At 37.4% G+C, this 12248-nt stretch overlaps 1 protein-coding gene across 4 annotated transcripts in view; it reads left to right on the forward strand.

The window, feature by feature from the left end:
* Positions 1 to 12248, forward strand: part of THSD7A (thrombospondin type 1 domain containing 7A) — a 309711-nt gene that overhangs the window by 256492 nt on the left and 40971 nt on the right. For all 4 annotated transcript variants that reach the window (XM_067470281.1, XM_060782181.2, XM_067470280.1 and 1 more), the window contains one exon: positions 2040 to 2303. In XM_067470281.1, the coding sequence (XP_067326382.1) occupies positions 2040 to 2303 (264 nt within the window). The remainder of the gene's footprint in view (positions 1 to 2039; positions 2304 to 12248) is intronic.

A 12248-nucleotide genomic window follows, 5' to 3' on the forward strand; every position in this document is an offset into this window, starting at 1 on the left:
CATCAATTTATGCTACAAAATAGACACTGATTTCAGATTTAGATTGAGGTGATATGCTTTTCAAGTAATGATGCATCTAAAGAGAGCTTTCCACAAGACTACTTAAAGCTATCAAAACAATGAGACTGGTACTAAAAGATAGTGAACATCAACCTGTGACAGTTTTATATTTGGTTCCTAATATATATATTACTATTTGTTTGCATGAGACTTAAAACATGGGCAGATGTTCTCAACAGCGCTGGAAATGTTGAATATCTCAGTGGTTACAATGGGAAGGACATTTTCTCAAAGGAATGAAAGAGCTTTCACTATTATAGATCCAAGGTCATTCTGTTTCACCTGCATTTGAAGTGCCGCATATTAAAGGGTTACATCAGTTGCTGCCCAGATAAATTAAACTTATATTAAATTCTAGTCACTTACAACTAGGGTTACCAGAATAAAAACTGAAGACTGGTTCTGTATTTTTAAATGGTTGTGCAGAAAAGGTCATTGAAACAGGTGTTGCTTATTACAACACTTGAACCCTCCCTCCTCACGACCTTTGAAGCTACAGGAACTGTTTCCAAGAGTGGGCAGCTATGGGTTGTGTTGCAGCTCAGGAGACCCTCCACTCCATAAAATAAACATATTTTGCTCCCAAACACCTTTTATGACAGAGCTTTCCAAAGTGTATGTTGTGACACATTAGTGCACTGTGTAGGTGTTCCACACAAACAATGGGAAAAATCTTGGAAAAGCATATTACTATTTTACAAATCATGTAAGTTTTATAAATATAAATTAAATAAAATTATAAAAAAGGTTTTTATGAGATATTCTGTGCCCCCACACATTTTGTTCTTGCAATTTAAATATGTGTTCATATCTCTTATAAGAGGTTTGCTAATAGAACTGAATTATGGTGTCACAAAATGATGCATGTCTAAAAAGCATGCCACTGACATGAACTATTTGGAAAGCTCTGCTCTGTGGGGTTTCAACATACCTTATTAAACATCAGGATATGATTGGAAGTTAGTAGCAGTTCCTATCTTTAATTTATGTCCGATTCCAATATTTAGAAGGCAAAGACCTGCTTTTATGCACTGCTTGATGTAAAGGCATCTGGGATGAGAACAAGAGAAGAGAGTTTCATCCAACCAACTCACTATCAGACTTTGTCACCAGAGTTACAGCATTAACCTGGATCTGAGACTCCATTGCACAACAGGAGCATTTGGGTGGATGTCATACATTAAGCTTTAGTATTGTCCTCATTTCTACTGGAATACTACTTAGGCGATCCCTCATTGTCCAAGTAGGATTGTCTTCCAAGATTGGTGTACTGGCGGTGGGTATGTAGGTGACTGTGGAGCCCTGTTCTTGACCTGCATTTTCTCCTGATAGTAGTAACACTACTAATAGTAGTAGCACTATTCCATGTGCTACTGGAATAACAATACCGCATAGCTGTGTTAGCAAATATGCATAATATAGGAGTTGTTGAGATGATTTTTTAAAACAAGTCTATTATCTCCATTTGCTCAGAGCTTGAGAAAGTTACTTTTTTTGGACTACAATTCCCAGAATCTGCTAGCCATTAAGATTTGCATTTACATTTATTTGTTTTTTTGTTGTGTGCAAGTTTTTTTTATGTTGTTTTTTTTTACTTGTAGTGAGTCTATGGTGATGGAGTGGAGATTCCTTGGCAAAATTTATTCATTGCCTTCCTCTGAGGTTGAGGGAGCTTAATTTGCCCATAGTCACATAGTCAATTTCTTGGCTGAGCTGGGATTTGAAGCATGGTCTCCTGAAGATCCAGTCTATACCAGGAAAATCACTATGCCATTCTGATTCTCTTGTTTTATATAGAATGCTATTTTAGCTAAACTTCTGGAGTGTCAGGCCTAGGGTATCCTGTGTGAAGGCTTTGTTTTTGTGTTAATACATTTAAGAAAAATCTGTTCAAATAGTTTTGATGAAATAATATTTCTTTATGCCTTCACTCCAGATGTCAGAAAACTCTCTTTGATGCTTTTCTTCCTTCCTTCCAGGAAAAAGTAAGAAGCGGGAGAAATGCAAAAATCCACAGCAATATCCATTGATTGAGACTCAGTTCTGCCCATGTGACAAGTATAATGCTCAACCGGTGGGGAACTGGTCAGACTGCATTTTACCAGAGGGCAAAGTGGATGTCCTACTGGGAATGAAAGTACAAGGAGACATCAAAGAGTGTGGGCAAGGCTACCGTTACCAAGCCATGGCATGCTATGATCAAAACGGCAGACTCGTTGAAACAGCCCGATGCAACAGTCATGGTATTTGAAACACTTCCCTTTTTCCTTTTCTTTATGACAGTAAAAAATTTATATTATGGAGAAAGCAAAGAGATTTTTTTTTTTGCCTAGGAGCAGAAGGCACTGTTTTGAAAGTGTCTTATCCAAGTGTTCAGAGTCAGTGCAGGTTGAATAATTTTTTTCAACATACTGGATAATACCTTATCTTTTCAGGTGTTTTGCAGGTAGGTTTGTGTGTGAATTTATTTATACACAGAGAAATACACACACATATAGTTGTGTGTGTATATAGTCAGAGCAGCTTCATTAAAATCGTTCGTATTTGCAAACTGTTACTAACTATAGTCCTGTTGATTTTAGTAAGTCTACTTTTAAGTGTCTGGATTACATCTCTAGGGATTACTGGGACATTTAAAAATGTGTTTGTTTTTATCCTTAATTGTGAAATCATAGCAGTCTTGTATAGAATATAGTGCTATCAATACAGTGTATATACTGCATATACTCATGTACTGTATAAGTCAGGGAAAATGGTGAGAAATGTTTCCCAAAATGGGCGTCACTTTGCATATGGGTCAATACTGGAATAAGGACCCTGTGATAAGAGTGAGAGGTGAGAAGTGCTCTCATACCATTAACCCCCCCCCCCCCCAATTTTGCCCAAATTGGAGAAAAAGGGCACCCTCTCTCCTTCATCATCTTCTTTTTATGCCTGGGTGGAGTTCAGCAGCAACCGTGTGTGTGTTTGGGGGGCGGGGCATTTTGGATTCTTGAGGTGGATCACAGTAGTGTTACCATTTTTTAATAAAAACTTTCTACATGAACTTCTTCACAGAGTTATTTCAGTGGCCATTTTTAGTAGTAGCTTAGGTTGCCTTCTAAACAGTAGACTTGAAAAGGTGTTAAAGATGGGAACTGACATTGACTTCAACTGCTTTATTTATGATCTCCCTCTTTTTAAAACTCCAGTTTTGTTTTTGAGAGCTACTCATGTGTTCCGAAGCATAACATTTAATAATATACTCACAAGTAGCTTTATCAACTGGACTGTTACATAACTATTCCAGTTTAACTGCCATGGCAACATTATGTGGAATTCTGGAAGCTATAGTTCAAACTTGTTAATGTTGTACCAGTTTCTCTTAAACTTGAATTTTACCCAATGTACCAGCTCCAAACCACGTCCCACTTGTTATAGTGCAGTTGTTCCACTTTAATTGCCTGTCTATACCTTAAGATCTCAGGGGGTCTGCTTTCTGTTTTAAAGAGGAGAGATAAAATTGCCTTGTGTGATATTGTAGCTTTTTCAGTGCCCGGTGACAAGGTTTTTAGTTCACTCAGTCTTATATCTGTGGGGATCTTTCAGGGCTTTTTTTGGCAGTGGTTATTAGAAGTGAGAATCCTTCATTATTTTTCCCAATAAATGTTGTGAACATGCATCATGAAAGGGTTGGAAACTGAAAATTGTCTCTGCTGATACTTCTAGCCGGCTGGTGAAGGTTTTGTTGGAACAGAGCCCTTGAGACTGGAATATCCCATCTATTCTTATCCTTAGGGTTTCATTCTAAATGAAGTGTATGGCTCTCTTTCCCCCGCCCAGTAGACTGCATTGAATCTTGTTTTGAACCAGTTATGACTGTTGTGTATAACAAGCAGAATTTAAGTGCTGTTATACCACAGCAAGTAATTGTCTATGATCTTTCATGTAATTTTCACAGGTCTGAATGAGGTTCTTTTAATTGGATTTCCTAAACCAATCTGCTACAAAACCTTGGAGGACTCCATGTAAAGCTTAAGTTTTATATAGAGAAAGCTGTGAATTGAGAGGTCTCAGTCTGTTGGAAACATAAAAAAAGACATTGAGTCTAACAGAACAAGACTGGTCCAGTGTGAACCACCACAGCTTTAAAGGATTATTCTTCGTGTAAACAGCTATGAAAGTGCTGTAAAACAAAAAGCCATCTATTCCACATTGCAGAGTAGCCAGAGCAAGGGCATTGGGATGATGGAATTACTGTCTTGTAGTGTCACAGGAAAATCTTTGTACATTTCTGTACGTATTTATTTATTTATTTACAGTCTTTATATTCCGCCCTTCTCACTCTGCAGGAGACTCAGGGTGGATTACAATGCACATATACATGGCAAACACTCAATGCCATTAGACATACAATATATATAGACAGACACAGAGGCAATTTAGCATTCCAGCTTTCCGGCTTAATAAAGGTATGCTCGATTCCGGTCACAGGGGGAGGCAGTTGCTTGTCTAAGGAATTGAGAACAATATAGAGTCAATTAATCTTTGTACCATTTGATGTTGTTCAGTCTGGGAAGTTGGGAAGTTGCGAGTAGGTATTCAATCCTGTACTATTGTTTAGCCTCAAAGTTTCTGTCATTGGAGTACACATCCCCCCCTCCCCCTGTGGGAAAGTTTGATCCCACAATCCCCGCTATAACAAGTCCTCCTCCGCAAACAATTCATTTCTTTTTTATCTCACCCGAGTTTTTAACCAATTTTCATGAGTCTTTTTTTCTTTTAATCATTACATATAGCCCACCCACTGTCATTGTGATTGTGTTATTGTAATTTTATATCGTTATTTATTCACATGTTTTATGTTATTAGGATGTTGTGCTTTATTTGCGTTTTCGGTTTGCGTTTTCAGTCTTATTTTATTGTAATTTTGTTGTTTGGGCTTGGCCTCATGTAAGCTGCTCCGAGTCCCCAATTAGGAGATGGTGGCGGGGTATAAATAAAGATGTGATGATGATTTTTATTATTATTAGTCCTGACTTAGAAATGATTGGTTGAGAAGTGGCCTTACACAGATGTCAAAACCTTGATCTCATATGATCTTTCACTATCAGAAACGCAGCTCAGGAATATAGGATTACCTTTAGGATGCATAATTTCTTTTGACAACCAACAGAATTGGGACATTACCATTGTAGTATAGTATGAACTGGTGCTTCCAGTTTTTGACTGCTTCTTCCATCATTCAGGAGAGTATCATGTTTGGCATAAGGATATGAAAATTGTTTTGTCTCAGTTTCATGAAATTGTACCTGAACACAATTGCATTTTCCTTCTGTCCTTATTTTATGGTTGGTTAAAAGATTTTTTTGTTTAATTCTTGTTCTGAAATTCATATAGTGTTGTAGCACATCTTCCTAATGTACATTTATATGTGTAATTTACTTCATTTATGTTTTTTTCTCACTGACAAAAATATGTCTTTCTGTACTTTTCCACCAGTTTATCCCCTCAATTTTTTTAATGAACATTAGACCGTAATTTATATCTTGGGATGCCATACAAGCCTCACAAGTGTGCAATGGCTAAAGATGAGGCATTAATTTTGTAGCAATGTGGCTAGCAGTGTAAAAATGCTGCTACTGTTATGACTACCTAGTCCAATGAAATGTCTTTACATCCATAGCTGGAGAAAGCTGTTAATTTGCTATTACATTGCACTGAGTTATTATGTTATGCAATGTTAGTGACAGAACTGGGAGCTTCTTCATATATTACATTTGTGTGTGTATGCTTAAACTTAATGTGTACGTACAGTTTAGTTTTTTAAAATGTGTTTCCAGTTATGGGTAGGATATCGGTAGTCTCATTTGGGAATTTGCAATTCTCTTTGTGCTGTGTTACAAAAAGCAGTCCTGGGAACTTTGATGATACTACTTTCCTGCAACTGAAAGAAGATAGATTACTTATTATTGGTATCTATTATTGTTATGTTGTTTTACGCTGTTTTATGCTGTCTTAATTGTTTTTGCTTTGTTTTTAATTGTATTCTGCCTTGGGCTTGGGCACCATGTAAGCCGCCCCAAGTCCCTTTGGGGAGATGGAGGCGGGGTAGAAAAATAAAGTTCCTCCTCCTCCTCCTCCTCCTCCTCCTCCTCCTCCTCCTTCTTCACCATCTGCCTATAGATATAAAAAGTCATGTCTGTACCACAATGTGGTATGTCTGTACCACAATGGCTGTGGCTAGGTAGCCCTTTATAATGTCGCAGAGGGAGACTTCACCTGGCAACAGTTAAGTAAATAATTAACTGTTGCTAGGTGAAGTTTCCTTCTGTGATGTCACTGGGAAAGAAAGATGGCATGTATGAAGAGGCAGGGGAAAAGGAAGAGAGATAAAGAGAGCCATATTTTCAAGTAGGTTTTGAGGCAGGCTCTCTCAAAGCTAGAGAAAGGAAAAAGAGGAGGGGAATTAAGGAAGAAAAGAGAAAAAAAGAAGGGAAAGAGAAATGGAGAGGGGAGAGAGGGAGTGGGCAAGAAAGAAAAAGGAGGGAAGGGTGCTTTAGTTGTCGGGAGGGGAGATACTGACTACCCATGAAAGATTGTTACTACCACATCAACTCTAGATTATTAAATATGGTTTTCTGTGGGCAAGCAGATGGCGACTACTAGATTGCATATATTCTGTATCGGAAACTAATGTGGTCTATCCAATGCAATTTTCTAAATCGCCCCCCAAATAACCAAACCAAATCTAAAGTTGACCAAAAACTGATTTGTAACCCTTTTGGTACTAATGTTGGAGCATGGCCCCAGGTCAAAGTGGTCCCTGGTCAAGTGGTTCTGGTCAAAAAAGGTTGGGAACCACTGTTCTATATGAATCAATTGATTTCTCTACCACCACCTAGCCCTCATTTTGGTAAGATGTGGGAGAGAGATGGAGGCATCAAGCAGCACCTTTTAAACTCCCTGATTATTTTATCTTGATCTTTCATTGTGATAATTCCACTCCATTAGCTCATCTTTTTAAGATATCAATTTGTTTCATACCTGCATCTGAAGCATGGAACCTCATGCTAAAATAATTCAGTTACTCACCAAAGTACTGCATATTTCTTCCATATCCCTTCCATTTAGTTCATAATACATGGTAATTAGACTACCAGGGGTTATTAATACATTAATGATTTTTCTTTGAATGCATATTTCCACCTCTGCAGCTGAATGCAATTGTACAGCAGTAAAAACCTATTCAAAATACCCCACAGCCAGCTCCATTTTCTGGAAGCAAGGGATGCTAGAATCCCTTTAACCATGGTAATTCAAGACTGTGCTATATAATAGGGCCATTGAGGATTATGACCGCCTCCTCCTGTAACTCTTACCCAGTCTGCATTCTGATGCAACAAAGATTTAACATTTTTTTATATAGGTCATGATGCACTTCTTAATTTATGTTGGTTTATTTTTTAAGACCTCGGGCACAGTCAACCAGTCCAGGATGGTTTGTCTGCTGCCTTATTAGTGTGAGATTATTTTCCCCTTTAGCATTAATTAAATGAGATACATTGATTTGTGCTGACTCTACAAAGCTCTGTGTGGTTGCAAGGCTTAGACGGGGGATTAGAGGGGAATATCTGTGCATCGGTGAATGTTTTGAGAACAGCTGTTGGGAGTATCTATGTGAAGTGCCGGATTTCTTATTTAATTGCTTGGATGTCTGATAATAAACTCTTCAGTCTCCATAAAAGAGTCCATGTGGTCTTAGACATCACTTTATTGTTTACTGTATATGCTTTTTATCATTTTATAGGTATTTTTATTTACTCCTCCCTGAATCTATGTGCTAGGAAAACAACGTGCAGAAGAATGACTTTGAAGTTATATTTTGCTGTCCACCATACATCATGCAATATATGATATTATTTTTAACGATTTTAAAGTAATATTTATTTTGTTTTTAGCTACATGAACTATACGTGCACCATAAATAAATAGACTAGCCCTGACACAATTCTCACATTCCTCTCATTCTTGGCATTCTTATTCAGACTTTGTTAAACCTTTTTTGTATTTCCCTGGCCTACAAAACTATTCAATGAACATCCCTTCAGCAATTAGGTGAACCAGTTACTTAAGAAAATAGTGTATGTGAGGTGTTAAGGATCACATCTTGGATTAAATTACCTTTGCACAAACGATGCAAGTTATCACTTCAAAGTAATTAGTTATAATTACAGACTCAACCTCCATTGTCATGTTTTAGAAAACGCTTTCCTTTCTCATTATTGTCAATGAAAATACTGGTAGTTATCAATTTATATTTGACTTCTACCCTAAAGTGGTACACGAGGCAGTTTACTCTTAAATTACCTTGGGGGGGGGGGGGAATGAAAACTAGAATCCTTTGGCTTCTGGTCCAAAACACACTTTAGTAATGAAAACTTTCTCCTCTTGTAATCATGTTGTTGATTTCATTGTTATTGTTGTTATATGTCTTGAAATAATTTGTGACATACGGCAACCCTAAAGTGAACCTATTATTGGTATTTCTTGGCAGAATTTGTTCACAAGTCACAAAGGGAGCAAAATGTTCCCTTATTATATTTGAACTGTTACTCACTTTAATGGTAGTACTGGTTAGTTTCATGGTCTGCCTTTGCAATTGTCACATGTAAAAAAAACATACATGACCATTCTTTTTACCAATATCCTAAAATGTTTGTATTTAGAACACAGTCCTGCTCCACTGAAGAAAAGCACAATTCAGCAGAGGTGGCACTAGAGTAGCTAAAATTGTAATAAATCAAATCCCATCTTTGATGTTGGTGTTGGAAATTATCTCAAAATTACAACTTGCATCTTGCTTAACTTTTCACCAGCATAATGAACTTGTCTTTTGTCTGGGAGAGGCATAGATCTGATGTGGCTCTTTCTTTGCCTACTTTTAAAAAATCTTCTGCCAGTGGATCTTATCCAGGAAAGCAGATCTGCCAGCAGATTGCTGTATCATCAATTCCTGAGATCAGCTGGTAGAAAGGTATTTGTGCTGAATTTTTGCTGAACCTGTCCATCACCTAAGAAGGTAACAGGATTGTGCTGCCCTTTTAATTTTTATTTTAAAGGTATCTTGATGCTATGCTAGATAATCAACCACACTAAGCACATTGAGTCAGGATTTAGTTGAGAGATGCTCTGTTTACACATCTGCATTTCGCTGATCCATTATCTGAACATGTTGAGACATAAGGAAGACAGTGTGACCATTTTAACTAACATTGCCAACCCCAGTCTTACAATGAGTCATGACCCATGAGGTGTCCATTAGCATGAAAAACTAGGGAAGCCTCTCTTCAGTACAGAAGAGAACAAACTGCTGATGCGGAAGATCAATGGCTATGTGCCACTAAAGCCTTGGAGGCTAATCCTGAAAACAAGATAAAAGACATGCGGTGGCTCAATTCATCATTTGATGGGCTCTTGTGACATAGCCATGAATACAAATACTGTCAGGTGGATTGTAAATACCTTTGAAAGTCAAGGGAAATACAGAAAGATGTGTCCTTCATTACACCCTGGAAGCAGTTGGATAGTACTGTTATTTCAGAGTAAAAACAATAGGATTACAATTTACAATTGTTTTTATACAGGCCCTATAATTTCAAGTTTACATTTCTGTAAAAGTGGATGTTGATTGTATCTATTCTTTTTAAACAGCTGCATCCTCCCAAACATTGCCCAACTTGTAAGGTTATGTCCAGATTACAACGGGGAGTTTTTATTGCTAAGTAATAACCAACACCTAATCTTCCAATGTCTTATTTTTATTATTTGATTCATCATCGTTATAATAGGTTATCACTTGTGGCCAAGTATGGTTTCCTTCCAAGTTTAGAGTGTTGGTGGTGGGTCCACAAATGACCACATGGCCTTTCACAGTAACGACATACATTTCCAGATGGAAAGTGGTTCCAATGAGGATTTGCTTAACGCGCCTTCCCCTTGGCATGTTTCTCCCTTTTCCCTTTATCCATGCCTCTTCAAAATCAGCAATGTTGGTAATAGCTGATCTCCAGTTAGAGCGCTCAAGGGGTAAGGGTTCCCAGTTCTCTTTTTCTAGACAGGGTAGTCTTTCTTACACAGACATCGCAGAGAATCGAGTGGGTTTTCTTCCAGATGTCTGTACAGAATTGTAAATGTAAGCTTGTTCCTGTCTGTAATGGTAAAAGGACTTGCATTGTTTCATAATGGCAGAACATTACTGCTGCATTGGTGGGAATGATATAATATTTCTGCTTTAAAAAGACAGAAATGAGAAAACCTTTAGGGTAGAACTATTGGAAATTGTATCTAAGAATATTTTGAGGGCTGCAGGATTCAGAAAAGGGAATGTACAGAGGGGTGTTCATCTGCCAGGTTAATGCAAAAAAAAAATACATTTATACCATCACTCATTTATACATTATCAAACAGAATAAAATATAGAAATAGACACTCATACAAGAATATACAATAAGACCTCCATAAGCATGGAACCCACATCTATGGTTTATTTATTCACACCAGAGGAAAATGGTCTCTAGAAATTTCCTAGGTTCTTCAAGCATTTCTATGATATGCTTCCCTTAGAAATTGCCATAGAGTCCTGTTGGAGGGCCTAGCAAATTCCTAGGGAAGAATTGCACTTAATGTACTCAGGTTTTTTAGATCCTTTTATTTTTGTTAGCATCCCTTTGTTTGTATTTTAGAATTAACATGTATGGTCACAAAGCCATTCCATGCTGCCAGATTTAATTTCTGGAGTAGACCATTATAGACTGATAAGTTTGATGAACTCAAAGCTAAAACTGGTTAATGTCTTTTCCTTAATGTAAATCTTGGTGATATAGAAGGTATTATCTGGTTCAATTCATACCTTTCTGGATGAGTTCTGATTCTAGCTGATACACTTCTGGCTTGCCATTTTATTTATCAGTGACATATCCCCAGGACATTGCATGCATTACCTGACTTTGTTCTGAGCAAAATAGTTGTCAATCATCTATATGCCAGTGGGTTTTATGTTTGTTGGCACCCTTGGTTCCATAAGTGGTTTTTCTATATCTGCAGAGTTTGAATCGCATTTATCATCCCTCCGCCTTATGTTAATCAATGGCAAATATTTACACATCTGACCTTAGGTATGAGTGAGAGTGACACATCTAGTTTGTTTTCTTCTACATTTATTTAAGAATGTATTTACTATTCTACAGTATAGTTTTTGCAGAGTAGCTTTGCAATCCATAAAAACGAAATACAATCACTAAAAATCAAACACTATCAAAAGTAAGTACCAGCTAATCAGCAATTACAATCAGCAGAAAACAATTTTCATCACAGTTGTTTACAAGCCTAAGAATTTTCTTTAAAGGGATTTTCTAAGTGTCCAAAACAAAATAAAACAAAATAGGCACCAGGCTGATGGAGGGGGAGGATGTTCAGCACATGGAGTAGAACCTTTTCATTGACACTTGATTCACCTTGGATGCCAAATTCAGTTGAAGGAAGAATTCCTCAAATCTTAACATATTGGCAAGTAGATGTAGAAATTGTTTATTTTTCAAGTAAGCCAAATTATATAGAACTAGCCAAGAATATTTAAACTGAGGTGGGAAATTTGAGCTTTATAGCTGTCCAGATACAAGGTTCACATCCCTGTTGTTGCCCCTGATGAATGGTGTTGATAGGAGTTATAGACCAAAACATTTCCAGAGCCAAAGACTCCCCGCTTAACTTTAAAAAATCATAAATACATCACAAGTATCTTAAATACTTGTGATGTATTTATGGCATGGGAAATCTGCAATTATTATTTTTTCCCCAAATGTTTCAAGGACGGGCACCATACTTGTGCCCAGTGGCTATAATTTCCTTTTTACGTGTCAAAACACTGGCAACTGAATGCTGAGAACAAGCACTGGTCCCTAAACCATTTCCCTGAGTAGCACCATTCCATTTCACCCAGTGAGTTTTTGGTTTGGGCTCTCTAGAAGGTCATCTGCACAGTGGAATTAATTCAGTTTGACACTATTTTAGCTGTCATGACTAAATGCTATAGATTCCTGGGACTTGTAGCTTGGTGAAGTAACCAGCACTCTTTGACAGAGAAACCTAAAAAAACTAAAACCCCAGTGGTGGGTGGCCCCCTGAACTGGCATTAGTGCTTTTACCTC

The sequence above is a fragment of the Anolis sagrei genome, chromosome 6 (genome assembly GCF_037176765.1).
Source record: "Anolis sagrei isolate rAnoSag1 chromosome 6, rAnoSag1.mat, whole genome shotgun sequence".
NCBI classification, from domain to species: Eukaryota; Metazoa; Chordata; class Lepidosauria; order Squamata; family Dactyloidae; genus Anolis; species Anolis sagrei.